The sequence below is a fragment of the Oncorhynchus keta genome, chromosome 19, assembly GCF_023373465.1.
Source record: "Oncorhynchus keta strain PuntledgeMale-10-30-2019 chromosome 19, Oket_V2, whole genome shotgun sequence".
Lineage (NCBI taxonomy): Eukaryota > Metazoa > Chordata > Actinopteri > Salmoniformes > Salmonidae > Oncorhynchus > Oncorhynchus keta.
This window is the reverse complement of record NC_068439.1, coordinates 11,799,802-11,817,301: the sequence shown is the minus strand read 5'-3', so window position 1 is coordinate 11,817,301 and position 17,500 is coordinate 11,799,802. Positions and strand designations below refer to the sequence as shown.

The 17,500-nt window shown below is 49.1% G+C and overlaps 2 protein-coding genes and 1 long non-coding RNA gene across 7 annotated transcripts in view; 2 read left to right on the top strand and 1 right to left on the bottom strand.

The window, feature by feature from the left end:
• The window catches only part of LOC118397938 (CLIP-associating protein 2-like), a 149,238-nt gene that overhangs the window by 64,084 nt on the left and 67,654 nt on the right, over window positions 1–17,500 (top strand). Inside the window, exons 8-13 of the mRNA XM_052469456.1 lie at window positions 10,257–10,394; window positions 12,714–12,790; window positions 13,582–13,820; window positions 13,984–14,119; window positions 14,259–14,329; window positions 15,866–15,925. Coding sequence (XP_052325416.1) covers window positions 10,257–10,394; window positions 12,714–12,790; window positions 13,582–13,820; window positions 13,984–14,119; window positions 14,259–14,329; window positions 15,866–15,925 — 721 coding nt within the window. The remainder of the gene's footprint in view (window positions 1–10,256; window positions 10,395–12,713; window positions 12,791–13,581; window positions 13,821–13,983; window positions 14,120–14,258; window positions 14,330–15,865; window positions 15,926–17,500) is intronic.
• LOC127909208 (uncharacterized) lies at window positions 1,517–4,100 on the bottom strand. Of its 5 annotated transcripts, XR_008070276.1 has the most exons (4): window positions 3,285–3,542; window positions 3,110–3,153; window positions 2,499–2,542; window positions 1,517–2,455 (listed from the first exon to the last, which is right to left on the bottom strand). It is a non-coding gene; the product is annotated as an uncharacterized LOC127909208 (long non-coding RNA). The 5 variants fall into 5 exon arrangements; XR_008070275.1 differs by lacking the exon at window positions 2,499–2,542; XR_008070272.1 differs by lacking the exon at window positions 3,110–3,153.
• Window positions 16,674–17,500, top strand: part of LOC127909204 (uncharacterized) — a 1,537-nt gene continuing 710 nt past the window's right edge. The window contains exon 1 of the mRNA XM_052469454.1: window positions 16,674–17,500. This exon is cut by the window's right edge and continues 185 nt beyond it. Coding sequence (XP_052325414.1) covers window positions 16,769–17,500 — 732 coding nt within the window. The 5' untranslated portion in view covers window positions 16,674–16,768.

Below are 17,500 nucleotides of genomic sequence, written 5' to 3'. Positions count from 1 at the left end.
AGCTAGCTAACAGTACACTTTAACTTGAAAGGAAAATTACTTTCTGTCCAATTTAGAAATGTGAAATATCTGAAAATGTAGCTAGCTAGATTATTTTACCCGTGTACATCATGGATGGACGCTTCTCCCGGTCATGGATGCCAGGTTGCCCTTTAGTTTAAAGATGTAATCGTGAGACAGGCGTAACCGGCCACGACCGGGAGGTCCGTGGGGCGACGCACAATTGGCCTAGCGTCGCCCAGGTTAGGGAGGGCTTGGTCGGCAGGGATATCCTTGTCTCATCGCGCACCAGCGACTCCTGTGGCAGGCTGGGCGCAGTGTGCGCTAACCAAGGTGGCCAGGTGCACGGTGTTTCCTCCGGCACATTGGTGCGGCTGGCTTCCGGGTTGGATGCGCGCTGTGTTAACCTCTTCAACCTATGGGGGCGCTATGTCATTATTGGATTAAAAAACGTGCCCGTTTTAAGCGCAATATTTTGTCACGAAAATATGCTCGACTGCATATAATTGCCAGTGTTGGAAAGAAAACACTCTGACGTTTTCAAAACTGCAAAGATATTATCTATGAGTACCCCAGAACTGATCTTACAGGCGAAACCAAGATGAAACTTGGAAATGAACAGGATTTTGGACGCTGTGTTTTACTAACGTCTCCTTATATGGCTGTGAATATGCTGTGAACGAGCTTATGCGCTCTGCCGTTCATCCAAGATGTCTACAGCATTGTGGCGTATTTGTAGGCATATCATTGGAAGATTGGCCATAAGAGACTACATTTGCCAGGGGGGGCCGTCCTTTGTCTAAATTGGTGCGTAATTCCCAGTAACACTCATTTTGCCATGGGATACAGACAGAGAAGCACACTTCCAGGAACGATACCACATTGAAGAGATATGTAGAAAAACACCTTGGGGATTGATTCTAAACAACGTTTGCCATGTTTCAGTCGATTATTATGGAGTTATTATGGAAAAAGTTTGGCGTTTTTATAACTGAATTTTCGTTTTTTTTTTTGGTAGCCAAACATGACGCAGAAAACGGACCGATTTCTCCTGTACAAATAATCTTTCAGACGGGTAAGGACTGCCCGTTCCATGATCTCGCCATCACGGTTGACAACTCCATTGTGTCCTCCTCCCAGAGCGCTAAGAACCTTGGCGTGATCCTGGACAACACCCTGTCGTTCTCAACTAACATCAAGGCGGTGGCCCGTTCCTGTAGGTTCATGCTCTACAACATCCGCAGAGTACGACCCTGCCTCACACAGGAAGCGGCGCAGGTCCTAATCCAGGCACTTGTCATCTCCCGTCTGGATTACTGCAACTCGCTGTTGGCTGGGCTCCCTGCCTGTGCCATTAAACCCCTACAACTCATCCAGAACGCCGCAGCCCGTCTGGTGTTCAACCTTCCCAAGTTCTCTCACGTCACCCCGCTCCTCCGCTCTCTCCACTGGCTTCCAGTTGAAGCTCGCATCCGCTACAAGACCATGGTGCTTGCCTCACGGAGCTGTGAGGGGAACGGCACCTCAGTACCTCCAGGCTCTGATCAGGCCCTACACCCAAACAAGGGCACTGCGTTCATCCACCTCTGGCCTGCTCGCCTCCCTACCACTGAGGAAGTACAGTTCCCGCTCAGCCCAGTCAAAACTGTTCGCTGCTCTGGCCCCCCAATGGTGGAACAAACTCCCTCACGACGCCAGGACAGCGGAGTCAATCACCACCTTCCGGAGACACCTGAAACCCCACCTCTTTAAGGAATACCTAGGATAGGATAAAGTAATCCTTCTCACCCCCCCCCCCTTAAAAGATTTAGATGCACTATTGTAAAGTGGCTGTTCCACTGGATGTCATAAGGTGAATGCACCAATTTGTAAATCGCTCTGGATAAGAGCGTCTGCTAAATGACTTAAATGTAATGTAAATGTAAAATGAGCTTGAAGACTGGGTCAACACACAGAGAGCAGACGGCCGAGGTGTTTCAACTGTGCAGATCCGACTGAAAGCCAAAACAAATCGCCACCGCAATGAAGTTTGAGGATTTTAGAGGTGGACCATCGTGGTGTCTAAGATTTATGAGACATAAAGGCCTGTCCATCAGGGTACAGACGAGTCTGTGTCAGCAGCTCCCGACTACGAGGAAAAAGTTACAAACTTCCCTCAAATTCACTGATGCAAAGATAGAGGGGCATTCCATCGGCCCGCACGACATCATAAATATGGATGGGGTTCCTCTGACGTTTGACCTGCCTCTCACTCGGACTGTCAACAGGAAAGGCGAATCATCCGTCACGCTGAAAACAACTGGGCATGAAAGAACGCACTTCACCTGTGTTCTGAGCTGCACGGCATCGGGAGAAAAGGCACTACACCTGTATTCTGAGCTGCAACGTCATCGGGAGAAAAGGCACTTCACCTGTGTTCTGAGCTGCAACGTCATCGGGAGAAAAGGCACTTCACCTGTGTTCTGAGCTGCACGGCATCGGGAGAAAAGGCACTTCACCTGTGTTCTGAGCTGCAACGTCATCGGGAGAAAAGGCACTTCACCTGTGTTCTGAGCTGCACGGCATCGGGAGAAAAGGCACTTCACCTGTGTTCTGAGCTGCACAGCATCGGGAGAAAAGGCACTTCACCTGTGTTCTGAGCTGCAACAGCATCGGGAGAAAAGGCACTACACCTGTGTTCTGAGCTGCAACAGCATCGGGAGAAAAGGCACTTCACCTGTGTTCTGAGCTGCAACAGCATCGGGAGAAAAGGCACTTCACCTGTGTTCTGAGCTGCAACACCTGTGCATCGGGAGAAAAGGCACTTCACCTGTGTTCTGAGCTGCAACAGCATCGGGAGAAAAGGCACTTCACCTGTGTTCTGAGCTGCACGGCATCGGGAGAAAAGGCACTTCACCTGTGTTCTGAGCTGAGCATGCACTTCACTGAGCTGCATCGGGAGAAAACTTCACCTGGCATCGGGAGAAAAGGCACTTCACCTGTGTTCTGAGCTGCAACAGCATCGGGAGAAAAGGCACTTCACCTGTGTTCTGAGCTGCAACGCATCGGGAGAAAAGGCACTTCACCTGTGTTCTGAGCTGCAACGGCATCGGGAGAAAAGGCACTTCACCTGTGTTCTGAGCTGCAACGGCATCGGGAGAAAAGGCACTTCACCTGTGTTCTGAGCTGCTGACGGCATCGGGAGAAAAGGCACTCACCTGTGTTCTGAGCTGCACGGCATCGGGAGAAAAGGCACTTCACCTGTGTTCTGAGCTGCACGGTCATCGGGAGAAAAGGCACTTCACCTGTGTTCTGAGCTGCAACGTCATCGGGAGAAAAGGCACTTCACCTGTGTTCTGAGCTGCAACGTCATCGGGAGAAAAGGCACTTCACCTGTGTTCTGAGCTGCAACGTCATCGGGAGAAAAGGCACTTCACCTGTGTTCTGAGCTGCAACGTCATCGGGAGAAAAGGCACTTCACCTGTGTTCTGAGCTGCAACGTCATCGGGAGAAAAGGCACTTCACCTGTGTTCTGAGCTGCAACGGCATCGGGAGAAAAGGCACTTCACCTGTGTTCTGAGCTGCACGTCATCGGGAGAAAAGGCACTTCACCTGTGTTCTGAGCTGCACGGCATCGGGAGAAAAGCTTCCACCGATGTTGACTTTTAAACGCATGACGATGCCAAGAGAAACATTCCCAGAGAGGAATTGTTGTGAAAGTCAGCAAGAAAGGATGTGTGACGGAAGGTCTAATGCGTGAACGGCATACGGAGTGTTACGGTAAGCGACCGGGACGATTCTTTCACAAGGCATTGCTTGTGTTGGACAGCATGAGGGCCCACATAACAGATTCTGTGAAAGAAGCCATCAAGAGGACAAACTCAATTCCAGCTGTGATTCCTGGGGGCACGACAAAGTATTTGCAGCCACTCGACATCAGTGTAAATCGTGCATTTAAGGTGGCGCTCCGTGTTCAGTGGGAGGCTTGGATGACAAGTGGGGAGAAATCCTTCACTAAAACGGGCAGCATGCGAAGAGCCACTTATGGTCAAGTCTGCCAGTGGGTCTTGACAGCGTGGCGCATTGTCAAAAAATCCACTATCATCAACGGGTTTCGAAAGGCTGGACTGCTGCGTGTTGTTGAGGGCAGTTCAGCTGGAAATTTGCCTCCGGATGAAAGTGACGAGAGCGACAATGAAAACGATCCAACATCGGATGAAGCAATTCTGAGGCTATTCAACTCCGACACCGAAGGAGATGGCTTCAGTGCACAGGAGGAGGAAGATAGTGACCAATGACTTTACTGGTAGGCTACTGTTTAATTTTTGTTACAAGCCGTGTTTCGTTAAAGCCTATTTATTTTTGTTACAAGCCGTGTTTCGTTTAAAGGCTGTGTAAAGTTAATTTGTTTCAATGTACCGGTAGGCACCTGCGGCTTATTTATGTACAAAAAGACATGTTTAAAAATAAATCAGTTGCGGTTTATATTCAGGTGCGCTTAATAGTCCAGACATTACGGTATATCGCTCAGTAATAGGAGAGACATTTCAGAACAAACTTCCTTTTTGATATTTTTCGGTGCCATCTGTTCCATGTGGTCGATCTGTTATTCAATGTGTTTGTGTGGGCTAATTGCAGAAAAAAGGCCCCAAAATAAATCATGTTTAATCAAATACATATTTTACAGTACCAGTCCAGAGTTTGGCCACGCCTACTCACTCCAGGATGTTTCTTTATTTGACTGTTCTCTACAGAGATGGAACACTCTCTCTGTCCTGAGATGGAACACTCTCTCTGTCCTGAGCCGGAACACTCTCTCTGTCCTGAGCCGGAACACTCTCTCTGTCCTGAGCCGGAACACTCTCTCTGTCCTGAGCCGGAACACTCTCTCTGTCCTGAGCCGGAACACTCTCTCTGTCCTGAGATGGAACACTCTCTCTGTCCTGAGCCGGAACACTCTCTCTGTCCTGAGCCGGAACACTCTCTCTGTCCTGAGCCGGAACACTCTCTCTGTCCTGAGCCGGAACACTCTCTCTGTCCTGAGCCGGAACACTCTCTCTGTCCTGAGCCGGAACACTCTCTCTGTCCTGAGCCGGAACACTCTCTCTGTCCTGAGCCGGAACACTCTCTCTGTCCTGAGCCGGAACACTCTCTCTGTCCTGAGCCGGAACACTCTCTCTGTCCTGAGCCGGAACACTCTCTCTGTCCTGAGCCGGAACACTCTCTCTGTCCTGAGCCGGAACACTCTCTCTGTCCTGAGCCGGAACACTCTCTCTGTCCTGAGCCGGAACACTCTCTGTCCTGAGCCGGAACACTCTCTCTGTCCTGAGCCTCTCTGTCCTGAGCCGGAACACTGTCCTGAGCCTCTCTGTCCTGAGCCGGAACACTCTCTCTGTCCTGAGCCGGAACACTCTCTCTGTCCTGAGCCGGAACACTCTCTCTGTCCTGAGCCGGAACACTCTCTCTGTCCTGAGCCGGAACACTCTCTCTGTCCTGAGCCGGAACACTCTCTCTGTCCTGAGCCGGAACACTCTCTCTGTCCTGAGCCGGAACACTCTCTCTGTCCTGAGCCGGAACACTCTCTCTGTCCTGAGCCGGAACACTCTCTCTGTCCTGAGCCGGAACACTCTCTGTCTGTCCTGAGCCGGAACACTCTCTGTCCTGAGCCGGAACACTCTCTCTGTCCTGAGCCGGAACACTCTCTCTGTCCTGAGCCGGAACACTCTCTCTGTCCTGAGCCGGAACACTCTCTCTGTCCTGAGCCGGAACACTCTCTCTGTCCTGAGCCGGAACACTCTCTCTGTCCTCTCTGTCCTGAGCCGGAACACTCTCTGTCCTGAGCCGGAACACTCTCTCTGTCCTGAGCCGGAACACTCTCTCTGTCCTGAGCCGGAACACTCTCTCTGTCCTGAGCCGGAACACTCTCTCTGTCCTGAGCCGGAACACTCTCTCTGTCCTGAGCTGGTGTTTTTAAAGATCAGTTCTCAGCTGGAGTGGTGTGCTCCCCCCACACACTCCTCCCCTCGGTCTCCTCTCCCTCCTGATCTGATCTCTACACCACCACGACCCACTCAGCCTTTTGTTCTCTGTGTGTGTGGAGGTCTTAGTTCTATGGATATCACAATATGTGAAATATGATTAGGCTCTTTGTAGTGTGTGTGTGAAGTTATCATTGCCTCTGTGGGTGGGTGTGTGTGTGTATTGATGGTAATGAGCTTAGGTTAGCTGCTGGGAGGGAGGCTAGAGAAACCATGTTAGTTTTTCAGTTTTTCACTTACACACACACACACTCTCTCCCCTTCCTCCGCACTGGCTGCTACAGCATGATGTCGTCGCTGCGCTGATTGGCTGCCTGGCCGCAGAGGGAAGGTGGGGAGAAGATCGAGAGAGGAAGAGAGAGCAAGAGAGGAAGGGAGAGAGCGAGAGAAAATGCCATCAATGATATGGGTGGAGGGTTTTTTGGATGGCAATAAGGTGTGTGTAGATCTGTTTTGAGGGGTGTGTTTATGGGGTGGGGGGTGTGTGTTGGGGTACGGGTCTGAGAAGAAGGTGGCGCCCCAAAACCACGCCCTACTGGAGGCATGCGGCGCCTCATCTGCAAACGCATCTGTGACTGTGAGTGCAGGGCTGGGCACTCTGGGTGTTTCTGAAAGAGCATACATTAGTGCTGGGTTCATTTAGTGTGAATAAGGGCTGGGTTGGTTGTGTTTGATGGGGTGGGTTGGTTGTGTTTGATGGGGTGGGTTGGTTGTGTTTGATGGGGTGGGTTGGTTGTGTTTGATGGGGTGGGTTGGTTGTGTTTGATGGGGTGGGTTGGTTGTGTTTGATGGGCTGGGTTGGTTGTGTTTGATGGGGTGGGTTGGTTGTGTTTGATGGGGTGGGTTGGTTGTGTTTGATGGGGTGGGTTGGTTGTGTTTGATGGGGTGGGTTGGTTGTGTTTGATGGGGTGGGTTGGTTGTGTTTGTTGGGGTGGGTTGGTTGTGTTTGATGGGGTGGGTTGGTTGTGTTTGATGGGGTGGGTTGGTTGTGTTTGATGGGGTGGGTTGGTTGTGTTTGATGGGCTGGGTTGGTTGTGTTTGATGGGGTGTTTGGTTGGTTATTTGTGTTTGATGGGTGGGTTGGTGGGTGTGTTTGATGGTGGGGTGTGTTTGGATGATGGTGTTTGATGTGTTTGGTGGGTGGGGTGGGTGTGTTTGATGTGTTGTGGGTGGTTATTTGGGTGTGTTTGGATGATGGTGGGGGGTTATTTGGGTGTGTTTGGTGGTGTGGGTTATTTGGGTGTGTTTGGATGGTGGGGGGTGGGTGTGTTTGGATGATGGTGGGGGTTGGCTGGGTGTGTTTGGTTGATGGTGGGGGGTGTGTTTGGTGGTGGGGGTTGGCTGGGTGTGTTTGGATGATGGTGGGGTGGGTGTGTTTGGATGATGGTGGGGGTTGGCTGTGTGTGTTTGGATGATGGTGGGGGGTTGGCTGGGTGTGTTTGGATGATGGTGGGGGGTTGGTGGGTGTGTTTGGATGATGGTGGGTGTGTTTGGATGATGGTGGGGGTTGGCTGGGTGTGTTTGGTTGATGGTGGGGGTTGGCTGGGTGTGTTTGGATGATGGTGGGGGTTGGCTGGGTGTGTTTGGTTGATGGTGGGGGGTTGGCTGGGTGTGTTTGGATGATGGTGGGGGGTTGGCTGGGTGTGTTTGGATGATGGTGGGGGTTGGCTGGGTGTGTTTGGATGATGGTGGGGGGGGGGGGGGGTTGTTGCTGGGTGTGTTTGGATGATGGTGGGGTGTTTGGATGATGGTGGGGGTTGGCTGGGTGTGTTTGGATGATGGTGGGGGTTGGCTGCGTGTGTTTGGATGATGGTGGGGGTTGGCTGGGTGTGTTTGGATGATGGTGGGGGGTTGGCTGGGTGTGTTTGGTTGATGGTGGGGGGTTGGCTGGGTGTGTTTGGTTGATGGTGGCTGGGGGGTGATGGTGGGGTGGGTGTGTTTGGATGATGGTGGGGGTTGGCTGGGTGTGTTTGGTTGATGGTGGGGGGGGTTGGTTTGGTTGTGTTTGGTTGATGGTGGGGTTGGCTGTGTTTGGTTGATGGTGGGGGGGTTGGCTGGGTGTGTTTGGTTGATGGTGGGGGTTGGCTGGGTGTGTTTGGTTGATGGTGGGGGTGGCTGGGTGTGTTTGGTTGATGGTGGGGGTTGGCTGGGTGTGTTTAGATGATGGTGGGGGGGTTGGCTGGGTGTGTTTAGTTTGGTTGATGGTGGGGGGTTGGCTGGGTGTGTTTGGTTGATGGTGGGGGGGTTGGCTGGGTGTGTTTAGATGATGGTGGGATGGGTGTGGTTAGATGTGTGTGTTGCTTTTACACCTGCATTGTTTGCTGTTTGGGGTTTTAGGCTGGGTTTCTGTACAGCACTTTGAGATATCAGCTGATGTACGAAGGGCTATATAAATAAATTTGATTTGATTTGATTTGATTTGGTTGTGCCAGGGGTCATGTTAATGCAGGACTGCATTTTTTTTTTCATGCGGAAAATAAAATAAAAAACATAAATAAGTTTCTGCGTTTTGTAAAAACAGATATAAAATGCTTGTCGTTGTAAATTCTGCTTCAGTCTGTGTTCGCGCCAAACCATGAAGGTAGGACTCATTTTTGTGCCTCATTTACACGCCTCCACTCAGATGAAATGTCTTCGCTGTCATTGTTGGATCACCAGACCGCTCTGACTGATGTGGAGGCTACTTTTCTTCCAGTGTAGTTTGAGTCTCCGGTAGCAAGTTAAAATGCTAAATTAACTACAAGCAAAACATTTGAAAATGTATCTGGCTACATTCTTTCAATGATAAACCTGGCCATGCATCGTTTTTGCAAAAATGACCTTGCTTTCTTTGTTGTAAAGCTCATTTTCTTGGCTGCTAGCCAGATAGTTGCACTTCTGTTGTCATCTGATTGACGATTTTCTGCCGAAAGTGTTGCACAAATGTATTTTGTGTAAAGGAAAACTGTAGTTGCACGTATATGAAACGCAGGCGAAATGTTTGAAAATGCATATTTTTCGATGTTCTGCATTTTGACTGTGTGTGGGTCCGGGCCCAAACCGGTCCGTGCATCACTACCAGTAAATAGTAAAATACAGTATACCACCCACCTCTAATTCACTGTTAGTGATGGTTGTGCCGCTGGGTGTGTGCATGTGTGTTGGAGAGGGAGAGTATTGGCTGTGTGAGATGCTGTCACTGTTTCTATTGTTTACCATTGATGACTGATCAACACTAACTCTGCTCTTTTCTTCAGCCAAGACCCCCCCCCCCCTCCTCTCCTCTCCCCCCTCCTCTCCTCTCCCCCTCCTCTCCTCTCCCCCCTCCTCTCCTCTCCCCCTCCTCTCCTCTCCCCCTCCTCTCCTCTCCCCTCCTCTCCTCTCCTCTCCCCCTCCTCTCTCTCCCTCTCCCCCTCCCCTCCCCTTCCTCTTCCCCTTCCTCATCTCTCCTCCCCTTCCTCATCTCCCCCTCCTCTCCTCTCCCCCTCCCCTTCCTCATCTCTACTGCCTCTTCCCCTTCCTCATCTCTCCTCCCCTTCCTCATCTCCCCCCTCCTCTCCTCTCCCCCCTCCTCTCCTTTCCCCCTCCTCTCCTCTCTCCCCTCTCCCCCTCCCCTTCCTCATCTCTACTACCCCTTCCTCTTCCCCCTTCCTCATCTCTCCTCCCCCTTCCTCATCTCTCCTCCCCCTTCCTCATCTCTCCCCCCTCCTCTCCTCTCTCCCCTCTCCCCTCCCCTTCCTCATCTCTACTACCCCTTCCTCTTCCCCTTCCTCATCTCTCCTCCCCTTCCTCATCTCTCCCCCTTCCTCATCTCTCCTCCCCCTTCCTCATCTCTCCTCCCCTTCCTCATCTCTCCCCCTTCCTCATCTCTCCCCCTTCCTCATCTCTCCCCCTTCCTCATCTCTCCCCCTTCCTCATCTCCCCCTTCCTCATCTCTCTCCCCCTTCCTCATCTCTCTCCCCCTTCCTCATCTCTCTCCCCTTCCTCATCTCTCTCCCCCCTTCCTCATCTCTCTCCCCCTTCCTCATCTCTCTCCCCTTCCTCATCTCTCTTCCCCTTCCTCATCTCTCCCCCTTCCTCATCTCTCTTCCCCCTTCCTCATCTCTCTTCCCCCTTCCTCATCTCTCTTCCCCCTTCCTCATCTCTCTCCCCTTCCTCATCCCCCCTCTCATCATCTTCTTTCTTTAACTACTTTAGGAAATAGTATAAGTACGATAAGAATGTTGCTTATCTCTCTCTATCCATTTCTCTCTCTCTCAGACCGTAGTTTTGAGGATGATGCAGACAGTGCAGATGGGAACCGTGCTCAGGCTGCCTTCAAGGTCCCCAAGGTCCCCAAGAAGTCGGCAGAGTCCTCTGCTGCACGAAGACCCAACACTACGGCTTCCAAGATCGGAGGTAAGAGGCGGGATCCTATTTACATGGAAGTCCAGCCCTGTTTACCTCTTAGACATTGATACGTCATTGGTAGCATTAACCCGGGATTACTCACACTGTTATAAAATTAACATTTTGCAAATAAAGTTCCTTCGATTTAATTTCATATCATTAGTCTCTTTGATTAATTTCGTTAGTCTTGATGACTGAAACACGACTGCTGAGACGTCCGATATAAAACACTAACTGTATTCATCACACACCCTTTGACCCTGTGACCCTGAGCTGGGTCACGTGCCGAATACAACAGTTACAGTGAAATGCTTACTTACAGGCCCTTAACCAACAATGCAGTTTAAAAAATATATATATATATATGAGTAAGAAATAAAATGAACACGTCATTAAAGCTAATGTTTTGTAGCTAGTTTAACAAATGTTTTGCTCATTTTACATAAATGTATAGACTTGCACCAGCAACAACATGTTCTCTGCACCCCATAACAAATAGTGTGTGGTGGGAGGGGATGTTGGGGAACATCCTGGGCTAGATGAGTAAGAAGAACATACTGACAGAGGTTTTCTGGCTGCTTCACAGGAGCCTTTTCATCTGTCATCATCAGTCACGTCTCTGTGGCTATCTGTCATCATCAGTCACGTCTCTGTGGCTCTATCTGTCATCATCAGTCACGTCTCTGTGGCTCTATCTGTCATCATCAGTCACGTCTCTGTGGCTCTATCTGTCATCATCAGTCACGTCTCTGTGGCTCTATCTGTCATCATCAGTCACGTCTCTGTGGCTCTATCTGTCATCATCAGTCACGTCTCTGTGGCTCTATCTGTCATCATCAGTCACATCTCTGTGGCTATCTGTCATCATCAGTCACGTCTCTGTGGCTCTATCTGTCATCATCAGTCACGTCTCTGTGGCTCTATCTGTCATCATCAGTCACGTCTCTGTGGCTCTATCTGTCATCATCAGTCACATCTCTGTGGCTCTATCTGTCATCATCAGTCACGTCTCTGTGGCTCTATCTGTCATCATCAGTCACGTCTCTGTGGCTCTATCTGTCATCAGTCATATCTCTGCTCTTCTATCTGTCATCATCAGTCACGTCTCTGTGGCTATCTGTCATCATCAGTCACGTCTCTGTGGCTATCTGTCATCATCAGTCACGTCTCTGGCTCTATCTGTCATCATCAGTCACGTCTCTGGCTCTATCTGTCATCATCAGTCACGTCTCTGTGGCTCTATCTGTCATCATCAGTCACGTCTCTGTGGCTCTATCTGTCATCATCAGTCACGTCTCTGTGGCTCTATCTGTCATCATCAGTCACGTCTCTGTGGCTATCTGTCATCAGTCACGTCTCTGTGGCTATCTGTCATCAGTCACGTCTCTGTGGCTATCTGTCATCAGTCACGTCTCTGTGGCTCTGTCATCATCAGTCACGTCTCTGTGGCTCTATCTGTCATCATCAGTCACGTCTCTGTGGCTCTATCTGTCATCATCAGTCACGTCTCTGGCTATCTGTCATCAGTCATGTCTCTGCTCTTCTATCTGTCATCATCAGTCACATCTCTGTGGCTCTATCTGTCATCAGTCATATCTCTGCTCTTCTATCTGTCATCATCAGTCACATCTCTGTGGCTCTATCTGTCATCATCAGTCACGTCTCTGTGGCTCTATCTGTCATCATCAGTCACGTCTCTGTGGCTCTATCTGTCATCATCAGTCACGTCTCTGTGGCTCTATCTGTCATCATCAGTCACGTCTCTGTGGCTCTATCTGTCATCAGTCACGTCTCTGTGGCTCTATCTGTCATCATCAGTCACATCTCTGTGGCTCTATCTGTCATCATCAGTCACTTCTCTGTGGCTCTGTCATCATCAGTCACATCTCTGTGGCTCTGTCATCATCAGTCACATCAGTCACGTCTCTGTGGCTCTATCTGGGCTTGATCTCTCAGGCTTGTTTTAGTTCTGCCTGAAAGAGATGTATATGATAGAGATGATGAACCATCCCACCCCTGTTGAGGGTTCTGTATCGGGTGGGAGACATGTGGAAGGGGTCCGTTTCACTCCAACCCTGTTCCTGGAGAGAGACCCTGCTGTAGGGTTTAACTCAAATCCTAATCTAGAGGACCTGATTCGAATAATTTGCAGGAACAGGATTGGAGTTAAAAACCTACAGCAGGGTCTCTCTCAGGATTGGACAGCCCTGCTCTACTACATTAATAGTATAGTTGAATCAGGTCAGATAGTGCTTGGGTGGGACAACTTAGTGTCACTAAGACTGGGGGACACACGTACTCTGACCTCTCTGACCTCTCTGTCTCTAGGTGCGTCTAAGGATGGAACCGGGGGCATCGATGAAGAAGACTTCATCAAATCTTTCACTGACGTCCCCACAGTACAGGTAACACACGCTAGTATGCATTAGTACCGGGACTGCAAGCATTGTAGACAAGACACTTTGTCTAAACCTCTGTCTCTCTCGTCTGCCTCTTGTCTCTCTGTCTGTTGTCTCTCTGTCTGTTGTCTCTCTGTCTGTTGTCTCTCTGTCTGTTGTCTTTCTGTCTGTTGTCTCTCTGTCTGTTGTCTCTCTGTCTGTTGTCTCTCTGTCTGTTGTCTCTCTGTCTGTTGTCTCTCTGTCTGTTGTCTCTCTGTCTGTTGTCTCTCTGTCTGTTGTCTCTCTGTCTGTTGTCTCTCTGTCTGTTGTCTCTCTGTCTGTTGTCTCTCTGTCTGTTGTCTCTCTGTCTGTTGTCTCTCTGTCTGTTGTCTCTCTGTCTGTTGTCTCTCTGTCTGTTGTCTCTCTGTCTGTTGTCTCTCTGTCTGTTGTCTCGTCTGTCTGTTGTCTCGTCTGTCTGTTGTCTCGTCTGTCTGTTGTCTTGTCTGTCTGTTGTCTCGTCTGTCTGTTGTCTCGTCTGTCTGTCGTCTGTCTGTTGTCTCGTCTGTCATCTGTCATCTGTCGTCTGTCTGTCTGTCTGTCTGTCGTCTGTCTGTCATCTGTCATCTGTCTGTCTGTCTGTCTGTCGTCTGTCTGTCATCTGTCATCTGTCTGTCATCTGTCATCTGTCTGTCTGTCTGTCGTCTGTCTGTCATCTGTCTGTCATCTGTCTGTCTGTCATCTGTCATCTGTCTGTCTGTCTGTCGTCTGTCTGTCTGTCTGTCGTCTGTCTGTCTGTCTGTTGTCTCACTCTGTGTCAGATCTACTCATCTCGTGACCTGGAGGATAACCTGAATAAGATCAGAGAGATCTGTTCTGATGACAAACATGACTGGGACCAGAGAGCCGCTGCAATGAAGAAGATCCGCTCGCTGATTGTTGCCGGGGCAACGGAGTACGAGTGTTTCTACCAACACCTGAGGCTGTTGGACGGAGCGTTCAAACTGTCAGCTAAAGACCTCCGATCACAGGTGGTACGAGAGGCCTGCATCACTGTGGCGTGAGTACTACAGACAGACAGACAGACAGACAGACAGACAGACAGACAGACGTCTGTACAGATGTACACACATACACACATACACACATACACACACCTTTGTACATTACTTCTCAAAAAGGAAAATGGAAGGGACACTTAATCTCTCCACCCCCCTCCCCAGTCACCTGTCGACAGTGTTGGGTAATAAGTTTGACCATGGTGCTGAGGGAATTCTTCCTGTCCTGTTCAACCTCATCCCTAACTGTGCCAAGGTTATGGCCACTTCAGGGGCGTCTGCTATACGCTTCATCATACGGGTGAGTTAGACCACCAACACACACGCACACACACACACACACACATACACATACACATACACACATACACACACACACACACACACACAGATACGTACCACAGATAATAAAATGACCCTTTGTGTATTTGTCTCTGCAGCACACACACGTTCCCAGACTCATCCCCCTGATCACCAGTAACTGCACCTGCAAGTCTGTGGCCGTCAGACGGTGAGCATGATGAAGAGGAGTGTAGTAATGATGATGATTACAGACATAATGATGATGAAGAGGATTGTAGTGATGAATATGAAGAGGATTGTAGTGATGATGAGGAAGAGGATTGTAGTAATGATGAGGAAGAGGATTGTAGTAATGATGAGGAAGAGGATTGTAGTAATGATGAGGAAGAGGATTGTAGTAATGATGAGGAAGAGGATTGCAGTAATGATGATGAAGAGGATTGTAGTAATGATGATGAAGAGGATTAGTAATGATGATGAAGAGGATTAGTAATGATGATGAAGAGGATTGTAGTAATGATGATGAAGAGGATTGTAGTAATGATGATGAAGAGGATTGTAGTAATGATGATGAAGAGGATTGTAGTAATGATGATGAAGAGGATTGTAGTAATGATGATGAAGAGGATTGTAGTAATGATGATGAAGAGGATTGTAGTAATGATGATGAAGAGGGTTGTAGTAATGATGAAGAGGGTTGTAGTAATGATGAAGAGGGTTGTAGTGATGATGAAGAGGATTGTAGTAATGATGATGAAGAGGATTGTAGTAATGATGATGAAGAGGATTGTAGTAATGATGATGAAGAGGATTGTAGTAATGATGATGAAGAGGGTTGTAGTAATGATGAAGAGGGTTGTAGTAATGATGAAGAGGAGTGTAGTAATGATGAAGAGGAGTGTAGTAATGATGAAGAGGAGTGTAGTGATGATGATGATGATGAAGAGGATTGTAGTAATGATGAAGAGGATTGTAGTAATGATGAAGAGGATTGTAGTAATGATGAAGAGGATTGTAGTAATGATGAAGAGGGTTGTAGTGATGATGAAGAGGATTGTAGTGATGATGAAGAGGATTGTAGTGATGATGAAGAGGATTGTAGTGATGATGAAGAGGATTGTAGTGATGATGAAGAGGATTGTAGTGATGATGAAGAGGATTGTAGTAATGATGAAGAGGATTGTAGTAATGATGAAGAGGATTGTAGTAATGATGAAGAGGATTGTAGTAATGATGAAGAGGATTGTAGTAATGATGAAGAGGATTGTAGTAATGATGCAGAGGATTGTAGTAATGATGATGATGCAGAGGATTGTAGTAATGATGAAGATGAAGAGGATTGTAATGATGATGAAGAGGATTGTAGTAATGATGAAGATGAAGAGGATTGTAATGATGATGAAGAGGATTGTAGTAATGATGATGATGAAGAGGATTGTAGTAATGATGCAGAGGATTGTAGTAATGATGAAGATGAAGAGGATTGTAATGATGATGAAGAGGATTGTAGTAATGATGATGATGAAGAGGATTGTAGTAATGATGAAGAGGATTGTAGTAATGATGAAGAGGATTGTAGTAATGATGCAGAGGATTGTAGTAATGATGATGATGAGGAGGATTGTAGTAATGATGAGGAGGATTGTAATAATGATGAAGAGGATTGTAGTAATGATGCAGAGGATTGTAGTAATGATGATGATGAAGAGGATTGTAGTAATGATGAGGTTTCTTCCTCCCTCAGGAAATGTTTTGACTTCTTGGACCTGCTTCTACAGGAGTGGCAGACCCAGACTCTGGAGAGGTGAGAGTTCAACACACTGGTCAAAAGCCAAAGGAATCTTGGTAGAATCTTATTTACTTGACGTAGTGATGTACATATTGCCAGTGGTCGGACAATCACTAACGACAATAACCACGTGTCAAAATAAACATAGATTCAACAATAACAATTAGCATAGAGGATAGAGTGCAGGTTGATTGGTCTGTCAGACACTGTCCCTCATCTTATGTCAGGCAGTAATGTAGTGCGCTGCCAACCCACAGCTCTCTGCATCCTCCCCCAACAGGACGGGTAGCCTACTCTCATCAGAGAGGTCTCTCTGCGTCCTCCCCCAACAGGACGGGTAGCCTACTCTCATCAGAGAGGTCTCTCTGCGTCCTCCCCCAACAGGACGGGTAGCCTACTCTCATCAGAGAGGTCTCTCTGCGTCCTCCCCCAACAGGACGGGTAGCCTACTCTCATCAGAGAGGTCTCTCTGCGTCCTCCCCCAACAGGACGGGTAGCCTACTCTCATCAGAGAGGTCTCTCTGCGTCCTCCCCCAACAGGACGGGTAGCCTACTCTCATCAGAGAGGTCTCTCTGCGTCCTCCCCCAACAGGACGGGTAGCCTACTCTCATCAGAGATGTCTCTCTGCGTCCTCCCCCAACAGGACGGGTAGCCTACTCTCATCAGAGAGGTCTCTCTGCGTCCTCCCCCAACAGGACGGGTAGCCTACTCTCATCAGAGAGGTCTCTCTGCGTCCTCCCCCAACAGGACGGGTAGCCTACTCTCATCAGAGAGGTCTTTGAAACCTTGAACAAGGGTTTCAAATTTGGGGAAATGACACTCTTTATTGTTGTATATTTTTGACATTTTGTCAGGAAATGCATCTCAGTCTCAGGTTCTGCTGTGGTGCAGTGGTTACACAGCCTTTCCTCTACAGGGAGATAGGTTCTGCTGTGGTGCAGTGGTTGTACAGCCTTTCCTCTACAGGGAGACAGGTTCTGCTGTGGTGCAGTGGTTGTACAGCCTTTCCTCTACAGGGAGACAGGTTCTGCTGTGGTGCAGTGGTTGTACAGCCTTTCCTCTACAGGGAAGCAGGTTCTGCTGTGGTGCAGTGGTTACACAGCCTTTCCTCTACAGGGAGACAGGTTCTGCTGTGGTGCAGTGGTTACACAGCCTTTCCTCTACAGGGAGACAGGTTCTGCTGTGGTGCAGTGGTTACACAGCCTTTCCTCTACAGGGAGACAGGTTCTGCTGTGGTGCAGTGGTTACACAGCCTTTCCTCTACAGGGAGACAGGTTCTGCTGTGGTGCAGTGGTTACACAGCCTTTCCTCTACAGGGAGACAGGTTCTGCTGTGGTGCAGTGGTTACACAGCCTTTCCTCTACAGGGAGACAGGTTCTGCTGTGGTGCAGTGGTTACACAGCCTTTCCTCTACAGGGAGACAGGTTCTGCTGTGGTGCAGTGGTTACACAGCCTTTCCTCTACAGGGAGACAGGTTCTGCTGTGGTGCAGTGGTTACACAGCCTTTCCTCTACAGGGAGACAGGTTCTGCTGTGGTGCAGTGGTTACACAGCCTTTCCTCTACAGGGAGACAGGTTCTGCTGTGGTGC